At 51.1% G+C, this 24116-nt stretch overlaps 1 protein-coding gene across 2 annotated transcripts in view; it reads left to right on the top strand.

Annotated features, from left to right (window-relative positions):
- Positions 1-2328: 2328 nt before the first annotated feature.
- The window catches only part of LRRC75A (leucine rich repeat containing 75A), a 62414-nt gene continuing 40626 nt past the window's right edge, over positions 2329-24116 (top strand). The window contains exon 1 of one of the 2 annotated variants that reach the window (XM_014876636.2): positions 2329-2987. In XM_014876636.2, the coding sequence (XP_014732122.2) occupies positions 2724-2987 (264 nt within the window). In that variant the 5' untranslated portion in view covers positions 2329-2723. Of the gene's footprint in view, positions 2988-6567; positions 6774-24116 lie in introns of those variants that run through there. The other variant, XM_088177149.1, reaches the window with a different exon arrangement.

The following is a 24116-nucleotide window of genomic DNA, read 5'->3' as shown; positions in this document are numbered from 1 at the left end:
TAAAATGTTTTTTCCCCCTGGCTTTGTCCTGTGTGCTATAAAGAAGATGAGGAGCAGTGGGTGAACTCTCTGCCCTGCTGGCAGAAGGAACAGGAGGGCAAAGGTTGGGATTTATTTGTTTATTTCTTTCCTCAGGGCTGTGGCTGCTGTGCAGAACCCCTCCTTGGCCAGGGCTGAGCTGCCCCTCCTCTGGGACAGCTTTGTGGGTTCAGAGTGCCCCATTCCTCTGGGATCCCGAGGGGATGGAGGGGTCCCACAACGGATGGATGGGCCTGGAGAGGTTCCTGGTGTGTCCTGCAGCCTCTGCTGACAAAGCTGGCCCATGAACAGCCAGGTTGGAAGTGGTTGAAAGTGCACAAAATGCCTTTTTTAAAGTGGTGGGAGGTCGGGGATGGGCTGGATGTGGTTCTCCACGTGCCTCAGGGCACTTCTCCCTCCAGCCCGGATGGGATGCTCTGTTTTTATGGCCGTGTCACTCTGGAGGAGCTCTCAGGTCCTGGGGCACTGAGGGGAGCAGGGATCCCTCACTGGGATGGGGCTCTGCCTTTCTGCTGCTTTTCCATCCTCCAATATTTTTGTTGGAGAGGTGAGCTGACCTTGCTGTACCACAGACTCGCAGATGTGAGGAAAGAACTTTGGGATGAAATCTGAGGACAGGCAGAGGATTTTTCAGGGCTGGGAGCTCCTTCCCTGCCAGCTCCTGCTGGGGAGGGAGCTTGTGTGCATCAGCAGGACTGAGGGTGTATCTGCACAGGGATTTTGGGGTGCAGTGAGGCTGAAATGAATCTCCATCCGTTGGGATTTTGGCCACAGAGCCTTGCAGGGTCCCTTTTTTGCCATCCCTGTCAGATCCCTGGTGCCAGCAGAGAGGAGTGGTGCTCCCAAAGGGAGGGGCAGCAGCTCCAGTGACAGCAGTGCTGCTGGAGGGTGTCACCACCCCTGCCAGAGCCTCCTGTTGACATTGGCTCCTCTCCCTGCCTCCCCGGGGAGATTTACAGCCAGGTGAGGCCTCTGCTCAGCACACTCTGCTTTCTGCAAACCACTCTGCTGCTGGTTCCTCATCTGACTCCACTCGCCATGGCTGAAGGGCTGAAATGGAGGTTTTTGGCCCCTGAGCTGTGTTTTGTGGGGAAGACACAGCTTTGGTTGTGGTTTGGCTCACGTGCAGCACGGCTCTGTAAAGCAGAGCCAAGCCCTGGTGAAGTCACTGGGGCTCTGTGCTGCTCTCGTGGTCTGTGGGCCAGAATGAGCCGAGTTTTAGGAACAATTGAGGGGCCTGCAGGTCCTTGGTGGTGGAGGAGAGCTGCCTTTCATCCATGACAGTAACACGGAATTTGTGTGTTTGGGGATGTGCTGTTGCATGGGATGCAGAGGGGCAAAAACTTCCCATATGGGATTCTCTTTTCAAACCCTTGCAAAGCGTTTCTGTGCTGGAAACCATCCCCTCAAATCAGGAGAGGGCGTGAGGGCACTGCTGGGGCCTCATCACCCCAAAGCTGATCCCTCCCAGGCCTTTCTTGAGCAATCTGTGTCCTGCAGCAGGCGAGCAGAGCCTGCCTGGGGGAGATTTTCATCAGGAGCTTCATCCAAGAGCTTCAATCCATGCCCTGAGCCCTGCCAGGGGAGGGACTGGGAGATCAGGAGTGCTGGAATATGGGCTGGGAATATCCCTGAGCCTGGGAGATCAGGAGTGAGGGAATATGGGCTGGGGCACTGCTGGAAGGAGCAGGACGTGCAAGGCAGGGTTGGAAGCGTTGGATGGGGATGGGGATGGGGATGGAGATGGAGATGGAGATGGAGATGGGGATGGGGATGGAGCACAGCCGGTGGCTTCCAGCAGGGCTGGAGGTGCGGGAGGTGAGCAGGTGAGCAGGTGCAGGAGCAGCCAGGCTCGGTGCTCAGGATGAAATGCCAGCATCACCCGCAGGGGACAGCCAGGGGGGACCTCCCCCGCCTCGGGCACATCCCCGAGGGACCCAATGCCGGCAAATCCCCTGTGTGCTGAGGCTCCAGCGGGAATCCCTGCCCGGGAACCCCGGCGGGGATGCCCTCGGTGAGGTTTGCCGCAGCCTCGCTCCCCGCCCGGCCCGGAGCATCCCCGGCGGGGCGTGCGGAGCCCCCAGCCCGCGGGGAAGGAAGGACGAGCCCCGTCCGGCTGCGGCTTCCTCCGCAAGCCCTGCCTCGGTGCACGGTGCCCGCCCCCGGCCCTCCCCCGGCTCTCCCCGCTCCGAGCACCCCGAGCCGAGCCGGGCCGAGCCGGCGCCGCCTCCGGGGGAGCCCCTTGAGCGCAACAGTTGCCCCCAAAGCGCGGCCACCGCCCCCCGCAGCCGGGGGATCCCCGGGAGACCCCCGGGCACCGGGAGGAGGCTGCGCGGAGGAGCCGCCGCCGCTCGGCTGAGGCAGCGCCCGGAGCTGCCCGGATCCGCTGGGATCCGCTGGGATCGGGCGGTTCTGCCTCTCCCGGCCATGGAGCGGAGCGGAGGGGCCGAGCCGCGGCTCCTCCCGGCCGGGCGCTGCCGCCCCATCCTCCGCCTGCGGGAGCGGAGCCGCCCCTCGGCCGGGCACGGAGCCCGCTGCTGAGCCCCATCCCGCACCCCCCGAACCTCCCGGGCATCCTCGGAACCTCCCGGACCCCCTCTGGGCATCCCCCCGCTCCCCTTTGTCCTTTCCCCCAGCCCCGCCGCCCTTTGCATGCAGCCCCCGGGCTGCGGGAGCCGCTGGCCATGGGCACCAAGCAGACCAAGGGCTGCCAGCCGGGCAGCGCCGGCGAGAGCCCCCCGGGCCACCACCGCAAGAAGGTGGCCACCAAGGAAAGGGGGGATTTCCTGGCTTCCCTCGTGGCCAAGTCCGGCGAGAAGTTCGGGAAGGGCGCTGGCCCCAGCTTGCCCCCGTACCACCGGCGGATCTGCATGATCCAGGACATGCTGCTGCTGGTCAAGCAGGGCAGGCAGGAGGAGGCCACCGAGCTGCTGAAGAACCTGCGGCAGGTGAGGATGGGCGGGTTTCTCCAGGGGAAAGCGGGGGGGAAAAACAGTTTAAGAGCAACCCGTGCCGCTTTCGAAATCCTGGTGGCAAAGAGGGACCGCGCTGCGCTTTGGCGGGTCCGGCTTTCGTGGTGTAATTTTGGGGAAGTGGCTGAGGAGCTGCAGGGTGGTCACGGTGTCAGAGAGGGGGAAATTCCCCCAGGGATGTGCTTTGAGTTGTCTGCAGCGAGGAAACGCTGCCGGGTGTATTTTTCTTCCTTGCCTTCCTTGCTGGCTCTGGGATTTGCAGCCTACTCAAGGTGGTTCCCACTCAACTTTCCAAAAAGTTTGGTGTTTCGAGCAGCTCCGTAAAAGCGCCGAGGCAATCGGAGCTGGCAGCTTTTGAGAATCAACTCTTTTCTTGCTGGCTCAGAAATACCCAGAGCTGGCAGCGTTGCTTTTTTATCTTTTTTTTTTGACGCACAATCGCCTGGTGGAGTTTTACTGGTGTTGACCGAGGCTGGGAGAAACGAGACGCTCTGGGGGAGCGGGGAATTAATTGCAGAGAGCCCGAGACCTTTTGCCTTGAAAAATCTGTTTGAGCTGGGCATTAGCTGGGAAGCAACAGGACGGAAAGTTGCTGTGAGCAAACAGAAAAGCAAATTAGCATTTAATCTTTTCTGCTGATAGGTGCTGATAAAAACACCCGAGCGCTGGGCGTTTTCAAGGCTCTGGGGTGCGCAGGGCTTTGAAGAACAGCGAGTTTTCCGTGCAAACCTAAAGCAGATCCATCTTCCAGCTCGGGGTTTCTCGCTCGGCTGTTCGGTGTAACCAGTTCTGCCACCCGGGGAAAAGAGGCTCCGCTCTCTGCCGGGCAGCGGGAGCTGCTTTCCTGCCCTATAGTCTGTGCACGGGACTGCTCCCGTCTGGTTTTATTTGGGGGTTTTGTGTTTGGGGTTTGCTGTTAGCATTCCCCCTCCTCATTCTCCAGGTAATTTTTCAGTGGTTGTGTTTTTTGGGGCATGTCCCTGTCCCCATTCAGCCCAACTCCCTTTTTCCCTCTGCCCTGCAGGTTTAGGATTATCTTTAGAGCAGCCCAGCTGAGAAATCTGAACTCTTTCATGTGATTCGTGTTTTTTTTATGGAAAACTCTCCCCGCTTTCAGCTTTGGGATAAAATACTTTTCCTGAGGTGACTGTGCTGCCTCTCTGGGGGTTGGGGGTGGAATTCTTTGGGACAGTGACCTCTCCATTTGGGATCTGTGTGGCCGTGGGGGTTGAGTTGGGCAGCAGATCAGAGCCCAAATGTTGCACCCTCTCAGCCACGCCAAATCTTTATCGTTGTCGCAGCCCATTGGAGCTGGCAGAAGGGCAGGTGCTAATTTTAGAGGGTGTTTATCTCAAACACCTCCCCAAAAAATAAATCTTGGGGCCTGCAAAGTGCCAGGAATCACTCTCAAGTTCTCCCTGGCCCCAGACTGGTTTTTCTCAGCGATGCTCAGGTCTGTCTTCACTCTCTGTGCAGAGTGAGGGAGCTGGGATGTGTCACCATGGATGCCCTAATGACAAACTTGACCACGGGGGAACCCTCTCATCTCGCTGGAGATTGAGAGGAAAAAGCTAAAAATTAATCTTCAACTGCTGGGGGAAGCAAGGAACCTGTTACAGTCAGGTGCATCTCTGGCAGTGAGTGTCTCTGAAGAGCTCACTCTGATAAAATATATCTTAGAGTGTCAAAATAGAGAACACTTTGTCCTAGATACTATAATAGACTCCAAGCAGGTTTTTAATGAGGTGATATTAATCCCTGCCTCCAGGGAGGGAATGTGGGATGTCCCCCTGAACAAAATCCTGGCTGCTCAGGGGTTTTCCAGCAGCTGGATTTTGGGAGGGGATGTTTTAGGAGGGCATTGGTGGCTCCAAGGGACCACTTGGGTTGTTCCCACTCCAGCAGGAACCTTCCAGAGCTGAGCTCTTGGAGTGTCTCAACATGAAAATGAGGATTTGGGGAGAGGGATGAGCTTCCCCCCAAGCTGGAGAGGGGTGGATGGATGAACCTGGTGGGGCAGAGATTTTCCCTGAGCCATTTTTTAGGGTGTCCCCCATAGAGGGACTGTGGCTGCTCCCTGTCGTTGCTGCTGTGTGATGCTGCTGCTGTAAAACTGGGCATTTCCCAGCAAAACTGGGGTTTTCCCAGCAAACCCAGTGACCTGGTGCCCAGCTCTCAGCAGAGATTTTTTTAAATCCCAGGCATTTAGGTCACTGGGAGCCTTTCCACTGACTTCAGCTGGCTTTGAAGGCAGCCCAACGTGCTGGTGAGAGGTGGGTGACAGCATCCCTGCCTTTGGACAGGCTCCAGATATTTTTTTTTTTTTGAGCAGGATGAGTGCATGGCCAGAGCTGAAAATCTTTATTTTTCAGGTCTCTGTGCCATAACACCCTGCCCTACCAACCAGCAACACAAGGTTTGAGGGGGCGTTTTTGCTCCCACAAAGTGTGTTTGATTATCAGGGCAGGGCTGCAATCCTGTATTTGAAACCTGCTGGAGCAGGTCCTGCCCTTCCAGCCCTGCCACTGGCACCAATGTCCACTGTGGCCTTTGCATTCCACCCATTTATTTGGAATTTATCCATCCTTCTCCCTCCCCTGAGGTGGGAGCAATGCTGTTTTCCTTACAGGCTCCTGGAAGGATTAATTTGTGTTTCTGGGAATGCCTGGAGGTTGCAAACAGCTATAAAATACTGAGATACAAAGTGATTTTTTGTTGTTGTTTAAAAATACAAAGAGCATGAAGAGCAGACAGACTTTGCTTCCTCAGAGAGGTCAGCAGTGGTCTCTGGTGTGGAGGCAACCTGATCCTACTGCCTGCCCCCAAAATAACACTCCTGTTATTCCTGCTGCCAGCAGCCATTCCAAAGGGTTTGTGCTCCTCTGGCACAGCCAGGCTAATTGAACATCGAGCTCCTGAGACACAGAATACTCATTTCTTTTTCCTTCTTTCTGCTCTGGAGCCCAAACCCTGCACTGCAAAATTCAAATCCCCCAAATCCCACCGAGTGCCTGCTGCTCTCCTTGGCTGAGGTGTTTTCCCTCACTGTGCTTTTGGCACAGTGGAAAGACACTGAAATTATTAACATTTGATTTAGGCTGGTGGTTGGGGTTGCCAGAGGCTTGGTAGTCACCTGGAGGGAGCTGCTGGCCTTCCATGGAAATAATTCCTGCATGGAATAACTTGGAATTTATCTGCCATGAAGTGACTTCTTAGGTTTACCTGGCAGCATCTTCTCTGCTTTTCCAACTCTGCTGCAGGGAGAGGTTAAAAATGAATTCATTCAGAGTGTCCAGCACTCGGGAATCCACTCTCAGACCCCTCACTCCATCCAGGTGGGAGAATCCCAGCCCCACTATTCCCAGTACCACCAGTCACAGAGCAGGCGAGGTTCTGATGTCATAGCGGGGCACTTTTCATTTTCACTCTCTTCTTTTCTCCCCCATACTCTTGAGTTTCAGTGGTTAAGGCAGCCAGGCGCTGTCAGTATATTAAATTCTGGGAGTGTCTCTCCTGCTGGGGAGAGGATTTGTAAAACAAAGCATGTTTTCCTCCTCCCTGCTGCCAAACCGATCGCTTTTCCCCAGCGAGATGGGGAAGCGCTTCCCAGCACATTACGTTGCACTCAAGGAATTTGCCATTGGTTATGGCTCGACCTGGAGCTTTTTCTGCTGCTCTGGGGGCTGGTGGGAGAGGGGAGGAGGAGGAGGAGGAAGGAGGAGGAAGAATCCAGCAGATCTGAGCATCATCTGCACAGGGCAGGTGAGCAGCAGTTCCAGGAATTAAATGGGGGAAGGGGGGAAAGAAAGCAAAGTGTGGCAATAAAATGGTGAGCGTGGCCAGAAGCCAAATGCCAAGGTCCGAGGTGTGGCACCACTGGCAGGGTGGGTTCTGTGCTGTGCCAGCCTGGGGTGGGCAGGGCAGAGGGATAAATGGGCAAAAACACCACAAAAAAAATCCCATTTGCAAGAAAGGGCTGGGAGCAAACGTGCTCTGTGCCCACCAAAGCCTGCAGACCCTGTGGCAGCCCCATCCTGGCTGGGATCCCTGAGGTTTATCCCAAAAACCTCAAGGTTTAAACCAAAAACCCTGCTGTGGGTGTGGATGTGCCCCTGCCCCATCCCAGGCTGGATTTTCCAGCCAGAGGTTGTGGGGAACAAGACACAACCTGAGCAGCCTGGGAATTGTGTGGCACGGGGATGTTTTATTCATTAATTATGAATATCTTCATTGTAAGAGGGGCTTGACCAGTGGGGATGGTAAAATACCAAAAAAAAAAATATTAAAAATACTGATGGAGACAGCTCACTTTGGGTTCCTTTGACTTCCTCCTTTAGACACAAGAGCAGAGAAAAAAATTAAAATACTTGTGGCTGGGCTCTGTGCTTGCTCGTGGCCCTGTGCAGCCCAGCCATGGAGCAGCATTCCCATGGAATTCCCATGGAATTCCCATGGAGGAGCTCAGCCCTGCTGTGTTTGCCCCACGAGTGAACACCTGGTCCCTCCTCCTGCCTGCTCAGAGCAGCTGATGCACCTGAGCTGCCCCAGCCTGGGGCTGCCAGCAGAGCACAGGGATGAAGGATTTGGCAGGATTTGGGATGGTTTCTGCTCAAGTGGGAGCTGCTGGGGCCAGGGGGGAAGCCCTGCCCTGGCACTGCAGGGTGGAAGTTGGGTAACCCTCCTGGGAGTGGGGTGGCTTTGGGGTGAACACTCATTTCCTCTGCTTCAAGCTGCTGATGAAACCCCACCAGTGCTCCCCACAATTCTTTTTAACCCTGAGGCTGCTGGAGGAGTTGACAACAAGTGTCTCTGACACTGGTGGGGTGTTTCCTGCCCCAAAAAGGGTTTCTGCTGTTCCCTCTGTGCTCCCTGCTGTAAGATGCTCCCTCACTTTGCCTGCTTCCCATCCTTCTGCTCTTTTTCCATCCCCTGTGGGATTTTGCAGGTGTCCTGTGCCTGCTTGTCCAAGCCCAGCATTGGATTTAATGATTTAATGATTTAATGATTTAATGATTTAATGATTTAATGAAGCCCCTGGAAGGTGGCTGCTGCTGCTCCTCCTGGGGGAAATGTATTTTTTGGGTGGATGTGATATAAAATAGGGGCTGGGCTGTGTGTGGGCACCTGGAACAGAGGATCAGGTCCTGCCCGTGCCCTCACTGCAGACACAAATCTCCAGGCTGGCAGAAGTTACTGGTTGTTGTTCACCTCAGCCCTGTTCAGCCCTTTCTGTGTTTATATCAGAGCAGGGATGTGTCTTTTTCCCCCGCAGGCTCTGCTGTTTTCACACCTGATGTGAAATGCAGCAGCTCGGGGCTCCAGCCTGCACACAGACTGCCATACACCTTTTTTTTTTTTTTTCCTCTATTTTCCTTTTTATCTTGCTTCAGCCTGTGAAAGCGTGGTGTGTGAGGATGTCTGCTGTCCCTGGCAGCGTGGGTGTGACAGATGTGTGGGCAGAGCCCTCCTGCACATCCCAGGGGCTGAGCTGTGGGCAGGGGTCTGGGGGGCACCAATGGGGGTGATGCCCCTGAAATTCAGTGTATTGCAGCTTCAGTGCTCGATGTGTTGGGGGATCTGTGGCTGTGGCCTTCTCTCAGCTAGGGGAGGTGGTTGTATATTAATATTCATTTCATTCTCCTACAAGAGATGTGGAATTTTCTTTTAGTATTCAACATCTTCAGGTCCTGGCCAAATGCCTAATATGATTTAATGCCTGATTCCCTTTCTCTTTCTGTGTGTGTGCCTCAGCCTCCTTCTCTTTCAAATTTGGGAGAAAAGATCACTGCATGGTAAATTTAATCTTGCCTCTAGAAGGAAAAGCAAATTGCCCTTCCCATTCCTCTCCAGGCTGAAGGTTTTAGCTCCAATTACTCCTGGCTCTGACCTTGCTGCTGGGAGAGCAGGAGCTGCTTGGAGCTTTCCAGCATCCTCAGATCTTTTCAAGACTCTTTATCTTTCAGACTTGGTGTCTTTCAAAGTCAGAGGCATTTCCTTTGAGCTGTGGAGAGAGCCTGGACACGCAGCAGAGCCCAGGGGGGGAGCTGCCTTTTCCTCATGCCTTTGGGTATCTCAGTGGATATCTCATTCCTCAGGGCCTCTTTATATCTCAGTAATCTTCCCAAAGTCCTGGCTGTCCTCTGCTTTGCAGAGCAGGACTCGGGTTTGACATTGGTGGGGGAATTTCTTCACGAGATGTTTGTGCATTTTCCAAAATCCTTGTTGGCCCATGGAGGTTTTCCTCGAGGTCTGCTCCTGCCCAGCCCTGCATCCTGCTGCTGGCTGATGATTCCAGTCCCTAAATGTCCCCTTGCCTGTGGGATTGGCTTCTCAGCAGCTTCCCAGAGCAGTTCCTGCTCCCACTGGTGCTGCCCAGTCCTGTGAGTGCCCAGGGATTGCATTTGGAGGAGATTTCAGTGAGGCCGTGCCTACAGAAATATTAATTCCAGTTCTGGCAGCAGTGGTGTTGAAATGAGGGTTGGTTAATTAAAGGACCAGGAGCCTGGAGCAGGATGGACCTGCTGGGTTTTTGGAGGATGGGATTTGTGTGCTGGGTTTTTGGAGAATGGGGATTCGTGTGCTGGGTTTTTGGAGGATGGGATTTGTGTGCTGGGTTTTTCAGCTCCTTGCTTTCTGTTTAGCCACAGAAAGTGAGGAAATGGGTGTTGGGCTCAGGACCTGCAGCTCTGTGGGAGGTGCAGCTCTGTTTTCTGCCCTCCAGCATACAAAGCACAGCGAGGTGAGCTCTGTCTGTCCCTTCCTCCCACTCCAAGGACGAGCTGGGAATACTCAATACAAAAACCTCCTTGGATGGTTCCTGTGCCTTCATCCCTCTTTGTGCAGAGATTCCCTGGTGGAGGAGCACAGAGCTTTGAGCCAGTCTGTGCCTGGGAGCCCCAGTCCCGTGGCTGGGAAGTTCCCAGAGCTGCCTTTTCCCTTATCCCAGGGGATGTTTCAGCTGAGCCCACTCTGGGGCTGGGAGCAGAGAATTCCTGCCTCGTTCTGCAGGGCTCTTCCTTCACCCCCAGCTCCCCCAGGCCAGGATCTTGGCACAGCAATGAAATCCCAGCAGGGGAAAGCAAAGGCTGCAGAGGAAGGAGAGCAGACCGTGGTGGGAAATGGTTGATTTTGGCCAGGGATGTGCTCAGGGTTTTTTCCTGGGACGTTTCTGTCCCCCATTCCCAGCCTGCCTGCAGAGCTGCTCCCACGGAGCACACAGCTCCTGCTTTGGGAGCTGGGGCATCCCAAAAGGGTGGAAAATGGAATATAGGGGTGGGGAGGCTTGGACCTCAATAAAAGAACCCCAAATCCCTGCACAAGGATGAATCAAAGCTGCTGCAGCCTCTGCCCCAGGTTTGAACAAACCCCAGCTCCCCAAAAATCAGGGCAGTGAAACCCAAATCTCTGCAGGAACAGGACTCAAACAGCCCCAAAGCTGTTCATCCCAAACCCCTCCATTTATTTCCATTTATCCAACGATTTGGATACAGCTCTGCCCTCTCCAGAAAAGATTTGGGGGAAATCTTGCTCCCAAATGTCTCTGTGGGTTTCCTGGGCTTGCAGAGAAACAATTTGGGATGAGAGTGTGAATGATGTACACCCATGATTTACATCCAGCCAAAATCATGCAGGATTGAATTAAATCTTAATCTAAACAGCCTTCTTTTTTTTTTTTTTTTTTTTTTTTTTTTTTTTTTTTTTTGTGGTTAGGATTTTTTGGGGGGGTGACTCTATAAGAAAGAGGATGTTTTCCTGTTTGGTTGTAAAAAGCTGCTTCTGCTTGGTGTAATTGGATACTTCCTTTTCTGAGGAGGGAGCCTGGTGTATCTGGGGACATTTATTTAGGCAGCTGTGTGGCTGGGTGAGGGAATTTTGTGTGTTTTTATTCTGGTGGGAAATGGTGAATTTGGGGTTTACAGGATTGATTGATTGATCCTTTTGTATTTCTGACTCGAGTTCCAGGGAAATGAAAGCAAGTTTAATGAGCAGAAGAGTGGTTTTTAATGTTTTTTGATCAGTTAATAAAGCTCAAAAATGTGTTGGATAAGAAAGTAGTCAAAGTAAATGTCTGGAAATAGATTTTGCATTTAAAACTGGTTGATTCATTAAGTGGAGTATTCATTGTGCATCATTAATTCCACTTTTGGTCACCATAATTACAGATCTTGGTCTCTCGGGTTGAAGTTTCACTTGCAGATTAGAAAATGTGCATTTCTCCTTTGTACTCTTGATTTTTTTCATTGACTTGCTGAAATTAAGAGTTGAACGGGACTTAAGTGAATTAGAATAATTTAAGTTGGAAAAGACCATTAAGATCATGGAGTCAGACATTTGAATTAACTGAAATTAAGATGTTTTCTTTGTCCTTGTGAGAGAACCAAACTCTCCCCAAGGCCTTGTTTGCACTTCACTCTTTTCTGAGTTGTTTTTATCACTGACTTCCCTAAAATCGTTGGCAGCCATGTTCTGCCTACCTGAGCTAACAAGGAGCTGTTTAAAATTAAATAAATTTTTCAGTTTTAAAATTAAAGCCTGACCAGAGGTTGGCGTCACTTTAAATTGCTGGTTTGAAATCTGGGTGGTTTAATGTAAATGTATTTAATGTTTAAAGCAATTTTATAGAGCAGCATGAACTGAATTTTAATGGCACTGAATTGAATGCTGGGGCAGCCCAATCATTAATTCTTCCTTAGCGAGTTTGGGCACTTCCTGGTGACTTTGATGAGCCCAAATCCTTCACTTTTGGGGTTCTCTGGAGAGGCTGAGTTTGGAGGCACATGCCAAGGTGGATCCTCAAAGGAGCATCCAAATTCCCTGGTGCCAGACAGGGAAATTGCTGTGAAAGCTTTCAAGAAAGATTTTACCTCCCAACCTTCTTCAAATATCAAATACCAAATATCAAATACTAAATATGAAATACCAAATATCAAATACCGAATCCCAGCCCTGCTCTACCTGATGGGTTAAAAAATGTGATGCTGCAAATAAAAACACACAAGCATGGTGTAAAACATGGGAAAGGCTTCATTTCTTCCCTTGATCCCCAAAAGTGACTTTCCTTTGTTCCCTGTAGTGTGGAGCCCAGCACTGATTGAGTCTCAGGGTGGGAAATGGGAGACTTTTGGAGCGATCCTGCAAAAAATGAGGATAATCTGCCCGTGCTGATGGTCTCACCCATTCCCTCTCCCATTTTTCTGTGGGTGTTTCAGGAGGAAAGCCTCCTCTCTGCAGTTCCCTCCCCTGGGCCACCTCCAGCAGCCAGAATCCATGTTTGTGTGTGTGTGCCATTGCTGTCCAGTGGGATCACAGCTGGGCTGTGTGTGCTGGGTCTGGAGGGGAATTCAGAGCAGTTCCTGCTGACTTTGGGACTCTGCTTTCCATCCTCTCTTTGGGTTAGAGGTGAAACTCTTCACCAGGTACCCAAAAACACAGAGTGTCACCAGTGTGGGTGATGCAAAGAGGCTGCCAGGGCTCCAGGCTGACAGAGGGGAGGTTTAGATGGGATATTGGGAAGGAATTGTTGCCTGTGAGGGTGTGGGCAGATCCTGGCACAGATTTTCCAGAGCAGCTGTGGCTGCCCCTGGATCCCTGGAAGTGTCCAAGGCCAGGCTGGAGGACCCTGCCCTATTGAAATTGTCCCTGCCCATGGCAGAGGAGTGGGACTCAGGTGAGCTTTAAGGTCCCTTCCAACCCAAACCAGTCTTTGCACAGATTTGTGCATTAGGGAAGGGGAAATTTGCACATCTGCTCTCTGACATCTCCTTTTTCAGTGTAAAAATCCAGTCCTTTCCATGGCATTCTTCTCTCTTGCCTTGCTGCTTTAGAACAAAGGTGTCAGCAGCCCCAGGAGCTGCCAGGACTCCAGGTTTTCCTGGATTTTGGGATGTGTGCATCCCTGTGAAGGCCCTGGGTGCTTTGTAAACAACAGGGGCCGTGGGTGAGCACAGCCCTGCTCCCACGTGGGGACCAGCTGCTGGAGCTGTACCACTTCCAGGCAGGAATTCCTGGCATTTCTTGGCAGGGGAAGAATGTCCCAAAGCTGATTTCCAGTCCATGGCACTGGTCATTCAGTGGGAAGGCACAACTGTGACACAGGAGCAGCTTTGCTGCTTTTCCTGGGCTCTCCATGCACAGCTTGGTTTTCCCTCTGGTTTCCATCCCACCCCAGAGGAGGAGGATGGAGAATCAGGCACGGTGCAGGTGACAGGGCCAGTTTTGCACCACTGCCAGTTTTGGCCCTGATAAACTTCTCCATCCTTTTTTAGGTGTAAAGCAGCTCTTGGATGAGATGAACTCCCTGAAATGTGGTGAGGAATCTCTGCTTGGGGTGCTTTCATCTCTTTCCCATCAGCTGATGTTCTCCACCAACACAAAGAAAATAAATCAGCCAAACTCCTCTCCTGAAAGAAAATAAATCAGCCAAACTCTTCTCCTGAAATATATTTTTTACAAAAAGACCTTTTAGTGTTGCTGCATCACGTAAATCAACTTTATTTTCCACAAGGGCTTGTGTTTGCTTGTGTGCCCTCCCTTTGGAGGAGGGCAAAAATACAGGAGCCTGGAGTATTCCCAGAGGCAGGAATACATGCTGACATCATTCCCATGACTACAGGAGGATGGGAATGACATTGTGCAAAATCCTGCTGGGACCCAGCGCTGACCAGGCTCCTCCTGCTGCTCCAGCTCTGCCTGACCCATCCCAGAGCCAGCAGGATGCTGCTTGTCCCACCAGGGAAATGCTGGAATCCCCATCCCTGGAGGGGTTTATGGGATGTGTGGATGTGGGGGCACGTTTTAGTGGTGGCTTTGTGGTCAGACTTGAGTTTTCCACCCTAAATCATTCCAGGATTCTTCACCAGGGAAAAGCTTCTCCTCGTTTTTCAGAGGGAACGGAGGAGCAGAAGGGCTGAGCATCCCCCTGGCAAAGGGGAAGGGAAGCAGGGAATTCCCAAGAACAGGAATGAAGTGCACAGAAGTGGCAGGGCCACGAGCAGGGCTCTGAGCAGCTGCTCCTTATCTCTTCCTGAGCAGGCACATCAGGGAAGATAAAGCAAAAAGGGAAAAGATAACACAGATTGAGTCAGCCTGGCTCTCAGAGGGAGGTTTTTCCAACCTATTTACTTGTCAGTGGTGATTTTGGATGAGCCTGTGGGTCTTCAGAGAAAATCAACGTTTTTTCTTCCTGTTTCATGCCCTGCAAAAGGGAATCTTTCTTCCAGGCAGGATTTTCTGGCATTTCTTGGCACGGGAAGAAGGTGCCAAGGTGGGCTTGGTGTCCCTGTGTGCCAAACGCCACCCCATGGCTCACCCACATCTCGTGTGTGTGAGGCTGGAGGTGTCTGATCCACCACACACCAGCAGCTCCGCCACTTTAAAACCAGCTCAGAGCCTGTATTAGTCATGTTTTAATGATATTGAAATCAGCTGCTTGTGGCTGTTTGAGGAATTCCAGCCCAGGGCTGTGGAAGTCTCGGTGGGACTGGAGCAGGGAAGGGGAGGCTCAGCACAATGAGCTCATCCTGGCTTTCCTCTTGCTCTGCTCATCCTCCTGCATCAGGTTTCAGGGATTATTCAGCCTCGTGGTTGTATCTGGGAAATGAGATTAAGGACTTGGTGCTGTGTCCTGGAAGTTTCTGGGGTTCTTCTTCCTGTGCTGTTAACTTCAGGAGGAGCTGCTGGTGTCAGAAATACCAGCTCTGGCTGTTCTGGAGTTGGAAAATCAATGATCTGGGCTTGCAGGGAGTAGGAGCTACAAGGCACAAACTTCATTGTGGCACTGTGGGAATATCCTGTGGCATATCCACAGCATTCCCTGGCATCCAGCTGAGTGTTCCAGCAAGGCTCAGCCTCCCTTGGGGAAGCAGGAGGGATTAGCAGGGTGCTCTGTTACCCATGGCATTCCAGACCTCTGCTTCTGTCTGGGGACACTTCCTGGGCTGGTGTCACCTTGTAGGGAATGAAGGGAATATCCCAGGGCACGGAGACATGGATGCCTTGCTGATATTCCTGCTCTGGAGCTGCTCCCTGCCTTGCTCCTGGGTGACTTTTGGTCTCACCCTGACAGTCAGGGTTGGGTGGAAGGAAATTCTTCATCCAGGCTGGGAGCTGGAAAGATGGAAAACCCTGAGGAGGGAAAGGCCTGAGGAGGGAAAAGCCTGAGGAGGGAAAGGCCTGAGGAGGAAAAAGCCTGAGGAGGGAAAAGCCTGAGGAGGGAAAGGCCTGAGGAAGGAAAAGCCTGAGGAGGGAAAGGCCTGAGGAAGGAAAGGCCTGAGGAGGGAAAGGCCTGAGGAGGGAAAGGCCTGAGGAAGGAAAGGCCTGAGGAGGGAAAGGCCTGAGGAGGGAAAGGCCTGAGGAGGGAAAGGCCTGCCCTGAACTGAGCACAGCAGCTGTGACTCAGCAGCAGCCTGGCCATGGATGCTCTCCTGCCAAGGGAGCTCCAGGCGAGGTTTCCATCACCCGGGGGCCACAGATCCATCCCAGCTCCATTCCCTGGCAGCAGCTCCCTGGGCCAAGGTGTGCTTCGTGCCTCGTCCTCCTGAGCTCCTCTGGCATCCCTGCTGGGAAGTGGAATATCAACAGCAGCAATTGGATGGCCCTGAGTGTCAAACAAAGCAGAAATATTCTGATTTAGTGTAGGGGGGGTGACATCTTTTATTGCTGAGAACAGGATGTGACACTGCCTGTCCCAGCAGGAGGAGGGATGTTCCTGCTTCTCCTTGCCTTGGTGTGGGGGTCCTGTGGGTCTGGGGGTGCAGGGAGCACCCCTTTCCCTCACAGAGAGCCCAGACCCTACAGACAGAGCAAGGAGGGACAGGGCACAGCAGAAAAGCTGTTTATTACCTGTGTCTGTGAAACCTGGGGTGGATTTCCCTTCTCAGCCAAACACAGAGGCTCTCAGGCCACTTTTGGGTTAATTTGTCACATCTCTGGGGCTCAGCACCAGCAGCCACCACCCTCTGGCCTTTCTGGAGCCTGGTGTGTGGTGAAATAAAGAGGATTTTAATGGCACTTACTGGAAATGTTTGCTGGCTCTGGAGAGCAGAGCACTCTCCATCAACCCAGCCTGTGTCCCCTGGGATCTCATTCCCTGATTTTGTGCAAAATGGTTCTTTCACTGCATCTCACTCTGGGGTGTCCCAGTCCTTCCCTGTGAAGGGAACTGGGTGGAGGAAAGAAATTCTGCTTGAAAACCTGTATGAAGAGCTCTGCTAATCCAACCCCTTTGGCTCCAGCGGGATTTAAACATGTGCTTGTAGTTAATCAGGTATTTAAGTGGTTTTCTGCCTTGGCAAGCCTGAGAGGAGATATCCCAGAGGAGGAGAGCAGAGCTGTGGCCTCCCAGCTGAACGTGTTTGGAAATGAGGAGTTTGGGGGGGTGGGTTTAACTTTCTGGGACTCAGTTTCTCCTTTTGTTCAGGGGGAAGCTCTGCAGGGAGCTGAGGGGAATCAGAGGTGACAGAAGGGGTTTGGAACAGGACGAGTTGGGATCAGTGTTTGTCACACAGAGTTTGGCACAGCAGAGCTCCTGCCAGGGGCTGCTCAACTCCAGAACCGGCCCCTCCTGGAGAGGAGATGTGGACACACACATTGACAGAGCTGGGGAATTCCAGCTTGGAAATTCCTTTCCAGGCCTGGATTTCTCCTGACTCTCAGCTCCATTCCCAGGCTGACAAGCTGACTGCAGCTTCAGTTAGGGAGGAGTCTCCAGGGTGAGAACACGGTGACAAACAGAGTGGAATTCATCACCAACATTAACCCCTGGTGTCTTTCCCGTGGGACACATCCTGAGGTGCTGTCCCAGGGATGTTTTTCCCAATTGTCCAATGAGCTCCTGTCCTGTCCTGGCTGCACTAACACACTTTAAATCCGGGCTGTCTGTACAATAAATTGGCCTTTTTTCCCCACAGAGCTCCGTGTGTGTTGCTGTCCTTTCTCTTTGCAGCTCAGTGACCACAAGGAGACCCCCAGGGTGACACCAGAGGGGTTGAGGGGGGATGATTCCCATTAAAACCCTTTCTCAACCCCTCTGGTGTCGGGATTTTAATGGGAATCATCCCCCCTCACTCTTTGAAAATCTGCTTGGGGAGCTCCCAGCTCTTTGTGGGGCTGCTCAGGAGAGGTTTCATGGAGTGGGAGGAAGATTTTCCCTTGGATGCTGAATCCCTTTGTGCATTTCACCCCAGAGCCCCTGAGCAGGGTGGTTTCCCCACCTCAATCTGATTTTCTTGCTGGGATTCCTCTGGAATTTGTCTCCACACAACCACCCAGCATCACAGCACTGATGTTATTATGCAAAGTGTAGATTATTTAACCACACTAGTTTTTTTATGTATTGCTTTGAATCCAATTACAGGAATCTGCTTTATTAATGGACTTTGTCCATGCTCAAGATTAACTGGGGATGCTGGATTTGCAAATGAAAGAATTGGAATTCATGTTGTCCATATTAATTACTTGGGTGATGCTGACTTCTTTATTTTTATTCCACTCCTGTTGCTTTGTCTTAATTCAGAAAACGAGTTTGGTGCTGTGGGATTGGGTTGGTTTTTCCTCCTTTGCTGGAATTGAGCAGTAAAGTTAAATTTAAAATTTAATTAGTTATTTAAAAAATTAAAAATCAGTTAAAATTTAACTTTTAACAGTTGGGAAGGTACAAAGTGGTTTCATGAAATTGGCTGTTCCTGAGCATCAATTTTAATGCAAAAAAGAGTCAGGAAGCTTTTATTTCAATGTTTAGTTCAACCCTACTTTCTCCTCTTTTGCTTTGAGCTAAAATCTCTCTGTATCTTGTTCTTCTAAATCTTTACCTTGCAAAATCTCCTAATTCCTGCAGCCAGATTCTTGTGCTGAGTAATTCCACTCTCCTTGCTGGTAAAAAACCAGGGATATAACCTGGATTTTGGTATATGCAGGCGTTGCTATTGATCCAAACCCATTTTTTCCTGTGCTCCTCCCACCCAGGCTCCTGCAATGGTGTAAATGGCTGAAAAAAAAATAAAAAATAAAGGCTTGGCATGATTTTATGGGAGTCAGCTGCAATTTGTTCACTTAAATTATCTTTTTGTCATGCTCACATTATTCCACAACAGCCAGTTTGGAGAGATAATTGAATATTTGTGTCTCTCAAAGATGCCTTCAATTACTTCCCATGAATAACTCTGGGAGAGAGCTGTGGTGAGGAATCACTGATGCTTATTTTCTGTATCAGAAATATCTGAGCTTTTATTCCAGCACCTATTAAAGGATGCCAAAACATTCCTACAGCCTCCCACCCCGAAATTCCATCCTTTTGAAGCAGAGTTTAGCATCCATTGAGAGTTAACAATGCTTCCCTGCATGGCTAATGCAATAATAATCAGCTCAGGCCTTGGAAGTGGGAGCAGCTTTTAGCCAGCAGTTCTTGGGTTGCAGCCTCTCATTGTGTGTGCAGGACTGGATTGGTTTCTGCTGGGTCCAGGTGAGACAGGAACATCATTATTGGTGCTGCAGGTGCTGGGGGATGGTGTGGGAGAGTTTCCCAGAGCTGTGCATCAAAATAAAACCCCTGGAGAGATGTGGGCAATCCCCACCTCGCAATTTTTGGTTGCATTGATCAATCCTCCCGAAATGACCAACTTTAATTATCAGCTTTCTTTTTTCATCTTTGGATTGCAACTGCTCTGCTGGCTGAGGAGGGCAAGGAGGGACATCAAAAGCAACAATTTTGGAGTGGATAAAAAAGCAGATGTGTTGTTTCAAGTGAGATTTGCAATTCCTTCTGTGCTTGGTTGTTCTGGGATCTCCTGCTCCTGGGAATAGGAGATCAGGATGGGCTCAGAGAGGGTTTTTCAGCCCTTGTACATCAGGAGACCCACGCTGGCTCCTCCTGGAGCCTCTCATGGTGCCAGCTGCTGGGCCAGGACAATAAATCCTGATTCCTTCCTGAGCAGAGCCTGGTTTAGAATTCATGGCAGAGCCCGGCAGCTCATGCAGGGTTGTGTTATTTGTGGAGGGAGGGTAATTTGGAGGAGGTGGCTGGATTAGGGCAGGGAGGAGTGAGAGGTGAGGGCTCCCAGTGTCTCGTTTGTCAGAGCAGGGCAGGTCAGGCTGAGCTCTCCTGCATCCTCCACCCATGCAGGATGCAGGGTCCTGTCCCTGGCAGCAGCTGGGGACCATCTGGGCCAGCTGCAGAGCATCTGTTCTGCCATGCAGGGCTTTCTTTCCACAGCCAAATCCTGCTCCTGCCCTTGCTGAGATCTGTTCCTGTTCCTCTTCCAATTCCCCTGAACTTACAGGACCTTCATTAGCTGTGAGAGCCGTGCCCCTTTCCCTCGGTTTAACCAGAGTGGTGACACACAGGCAAGGACAGAGGGGTGGCAGGAGGCACAGGCAGCACCAGCCTTGTTGCCTGTTTGATTCATTACCGAGCCTGGGCCATCTGGGTGAGGGTTTTTGGACTCTTTTCCCAGCAGAGATGCTTGCAGGGATGTGCAGAGCCGGGGTGGCTGGCTCATGGAGCAGACTGCAGAGTGCTTGTGGGCTCAGTGTTGATCCAACAACTCCCACCAGCTGGAGAGGGTGTGGGGAGCCTGGGCTGGGATTCCAGGCAGGGAATTGTGTGATTGGAATGCTGCTCTTGTAGCAGGAGCCGTTCACTTGCTGCAAGCCCAGACACCGGGGCAGTCTCACAGGCAGTGGAAAAGATGAGGGCGAGTGATTCCTCCCCATCTGACAGTGCCATCCTCTACTGGGGGATCTCTTCCCCTTTCCTGCAAGGATCCCAGTTCTGCTTTTCTCTTTTGTTCCTGTAAACACTTATTTTAGAGTTGTTTGTGGATTTACTGTGTGAGGGCAGGGTACGAGAGCTGCACACACAAATAAAAATCTTCAGTGGCCATCAGGCATCTCCTGTCACCTTCCAAGGACAAGAGTTGTCTGAGCCTCAAAAGCCATGGGGTCCTGGAGCAAAAATCTAACTAATGTGGATGGGTGATCAGCTGCAAAACAGATGGGGCTGCTTTTGTGTGGGAGAGCAGGCAGGAAAACCACGCAGAGCTCCGTGCTTGCTGTGCTGGGAAACAAAGGTGAGAGCAGCTCGAGTGGGATTTTCCTGCTCCAGTTGCCTCAACGCTGAATGTCTAGGATCAGCTAATTAGAGGGGCTTTTCTTGGCAGGTAACCGGGAGAGACAAGCTCCTGCAGGGCCTGAGTCAGTGCAGCTGTCTCCGAGCAGGATGAATCACCATCCTCATCCCAGCTGACAGCACTCTGAGCTCAGGTGGCAGCTCTGGCTCCTTCCCTGACAGCAGATAATAGGCAGCCTGTCCTCCAAGTCCATTTTCCAGCAGAGATATAGAAGGCTTTTCCAAGTTGAAAATGAGGTTTTTTTGTTGGCCAGGTGGGAGCTGGCAGCACAACGTGGCTGGGGCAGATCCTGGGAATCAGCCCCGTGCTGGGGCAGGAGTTCCCCCTGCAGCCCTGGCAGCTACAGAGTAAAAGGGATGGTGAATTTATGGAATTCTGCTCCTCACCTGTGGTTTGGGTACTCCAGGAAGCTCTTTGGGCAGACACACGAGGATGGAAATGGCAGATTTGATTAAATTGGTTATATTTTCATTTAATGCTCCACTGCAGAGCTGTGAAGGGGAGCCCAGCAGCCAGACTGGAGTTAACAGGGTGGGTGTCATGCAGGGCTGGTGCACGAACCTTTTCCTTTGGGTTTTAGCCAGGGAATGTCAGGGGCTCTGGGTGGAGCTGCCAGGGTGGGACAGTGACCCCTCAGCTGTGCTTTGCTCAAATCCTCCTTGGACCTGCAGCTTTTTCTGCCTCTTCCCTTCCCAGGAGGAAAACCCGGTGGCCTCACTGTCCTTGGGAGGGCTCTAAAGAGACTCTGGTGCCTCTGGGCTGAGCCTGCTGGCAGGCTGGGCTGTCACCCACCCATCTGGGAGCAGCAGGGATAAGGGACAATCCCACCAGGAGCCATCTGGTGCAGGCTCTGCATGGCCAGCAGGATCCTGGCTGGGGGCTGGAGATGGAAAAGCAGGATGTGAGCAGCTCCTGCTGCTTTGGGAGGGATGAGTGGCCAGTGCTGGGTGAGCTCAAGGCAAAGAGTTGGGCTAAAGGCAGTGGTGGATTGGAATTGTTGGGGTTGTTAAAGCAAATCCTGGACTCTCCTCACCCAAAAGCAGAATTGCCAGCATTTCCTGGGATCCCAGTGGCTCTGTAAATCAGGAGAGCTGAGCCCATCCTCCTGGAACATCCACAGGCACTCTCCTGAAGAAATCCTAGCTGTGGGCTGGCCAAATTCCAGTTGGAGTCGTTGCCTTTGCCTGGCATTATGAAATCAAAGAGCATTTTTCTGCAAATCTCCTCTTCTCAGTTGTTTATTATCTGGCTGGCAGCATCACATCTCTGCCCATTAATCCATCTCTCCAATTCCTCCAATTCCAGCCTCCTGGAGGGGGTTCAAGCTGCCACCATTTATTATTTGAGTCAGTCTGCCAGGGAAATGTTTGCTCCTTCCCTGAAGCATCGACTCCTTTCTCTCACTGCACCCTTGCTCAGGGCTTGAATGAACCATTTGTGGCTCCCAAACTGAAATTAACTCTGTGAAACCGAGAATTCCCCACATATTTAAATTCTGATTTTACTCCAGTTGCAGCTGAGCTCCCAAATGCTGCCTGCCCTCTTTAAAAGTGCAAATTTGATCATCTCTGCATGGCTGAGGGCTGGTTTGTCCCAAAATATGTTGTGATATTGTTACCTTTGGGGTGCTTTTGTCTCAACCAGAAATTGATTTCTGCCTTAATCTTTTTTGGGGAAGAGTAGGAGGCAGTGATTGGATTTTCCTCACAGGACACAGAGATCCAGAGCAGCAGGATGTGTCCAACATCCAGAAAAAAGTGGGCTTGAGTCACATCCCACCCTCTCACCTTCCCCCCAACACTAATCCCACCTGCTGGGATCATTTTTCCCAGATCAGGTGGAGCAGATGATGGATGGAACATTGAATTAATCCTTCCCTCCTTCATTCCTCACCCTTGTTTACAACACCAACCTCTCTGCTTGGAAATTCAGGATGCTGCCCTGAATTTAGTGGAGATAAAGGAGTTTTGGAAGAGGTGCTGGCCAAAACAGCAGCTCTTGGGATATTTGTGAGCAGCTGTGATGAGTTTTGGGGTTTTTTTTGCACAGGAACCTCATTTGGGCAGCAATAACTCCGTGTTAGTGAAAACAACAACAGCAGAAGCTGCTTTCTCAATGACTCCTCTCAGGGACCTGCTGCATTTCCCCCTAATTACAATTCAATTTGCAGTGATAAATGGTTTAATAAGCAAAAAATGGGCTTGGCTGTGGTTGGTTATGGCTCTGTGTGCCTTGGGGGATGCTGGGACTCGTGGAAACACAACTTGGAGCTCCCAAAGCTCGGAGTTGCAGTTTTTTGACAGCAGAAAGGAATAAAAAGTTGTTTTACCTGGGTGAGGGAAAGGTAAGTTGGGGGTGCAGCTCCCAAATGTTTTGCTCGGGTGAGGTTGGCCTGGAGAGTGGAGGGTGAGCTCTGAGTTTTGGGGGAAAAGAACTTTTTTTGTGGTTTTTGCTGCAAACAACGTTTTGGGCACAGCATCTCTGTGCCTCTCACTGGGCTTGGGGTTTTCCTTTCAAAAATAATTGGGTTTTTTTTATACCTTTCATGGCTGTGGCTGGGGAATTTCTATTGCAGGCTGCTGGAGGAACACAACATTTTTTTCTGCTGCATTTTTGGATATAAATTTCAAATTCCCCCCTCAAAGTGAGGTAGGTGGTTGGATTTTTTTTTTTTTTTTAAACCAAAACCTAATAGCTTTACACTGCCAGATTTGCAGAAGCCTCCTCCTGTGGAGGCTCAGCTGGTTGGAAGGAAGTTTTCCTTCCAGTGGATAAGGATGGATGAATGGTTTGGCTTCCAGAGTCCTAAAACTGGAAACAAATGGGATAAACTGCAGAGAAATTTCTGTTTGAAAATTCCCATTTTCCTGTCACTATATTCCCATTTTCCTGTCACACGTGGACAAAGCAGAGTTCGGGGATTTTGATCCACTCCTGAACACCCCTCAAATCTGTCCTGAGGAATCCGTGCCTGGCTCATAAATCCCATCACTTTAAACCCTTAATATTCGAAATCTGCATTTGCCATCCAGGTAAAATCCCCAGGGACAAGGGAATGTGCTGGAAAAAAAAGTGGCTGGAGCCAGATGCTGGGCGTTTTCTGCAGAGCCAGTGATGGGTGATTTGCTGCTGACAGCATGAACTGGTGTTAAGTTATTAAATTGCAGATGAGCTCATCACTTGGCCTCGAACAGGTTTCAGCCTTGAGAGGCTTGAAAATATTGCATGTGGTGGAAAAGAGACAATGCTGGTGTGGCAGAAAGGTTTGGGGAGCAGCTGAGAAAGACATCTGTGCACAAAAAAAATGTGTGTACCAGCAGGGAGGAGGGGATGCTCCATGGGAAAAATGTAAAGTTCTCCCAGGAGAGAGAGGAGGAGAAATTCTCTGATTTATGAGCTGGACGTTTTAATTTTAGCTGAGGAGAAAAGGGTGAAGAGTTTTGAGATGCTTGGAGGGGCAAGATGCTGAGTTTGGTTTGATCAGGGGGTTGTGCCAAGTCCCCAGATTGTGCTGTGGTAGTGCCTGGGGTTTGCCAGAGGTCATGGACCAAACCCAGCTCTTATCTGATGTTTGCTCAGTCCTGATGCTGAGCTTTACCAAACAGGAGTTTCCTTTGAGCATCTCCCTGCACAATTCTTATTTCTCCTTCCTCTTGCAAAGGAGCCCAAGCTCTCCACGCTGAGATTAATTTTTTTTTTTTTTTTTAAGTATAATTTGGCAAACCAGAAAACACTTTGGCCGCTTGATTTTCCCAACTGGGCACGTCTGTTCCCAGCAGGCACATGATGGTTTAGGTTTTGTGGCCACTTGGATTTATTGTTCTGAGGCTTTTTTGGTGCTCCCAAGGCAGAGCAGCCTCACACCTGCGTGTTTTTAAACTGCTCAGCTCTTTTTTAACTAAATAACCTGTTTGCAGTCAAGGAGTTGGTGTTAACTCAGGCACTGCTGCGGGGCTGATCCTAAAAATACCAAGGAAAGCCA

The sequence above is a fragment of the Sturnus vulgaris genome, chromosome 21 (assembly GCF_052056855.1).
Source record: "Sturnus vulgaris isolate bStuVul1 chromosome 21, bStuVul1.hap1, whole genome shotgun sequence".
In the NCBI taxonomy this organism is placed as follows: Eukaryota; Metazoa; Chordata; class Aves; order Passeriformes; family Sturnidae; genus Sturnus; species Sturnus vulgaris.
Note: the sequence above shows the minus strand (reverse complement) of the source record. Positions and strands in the feature narration are given on the sequence as shown.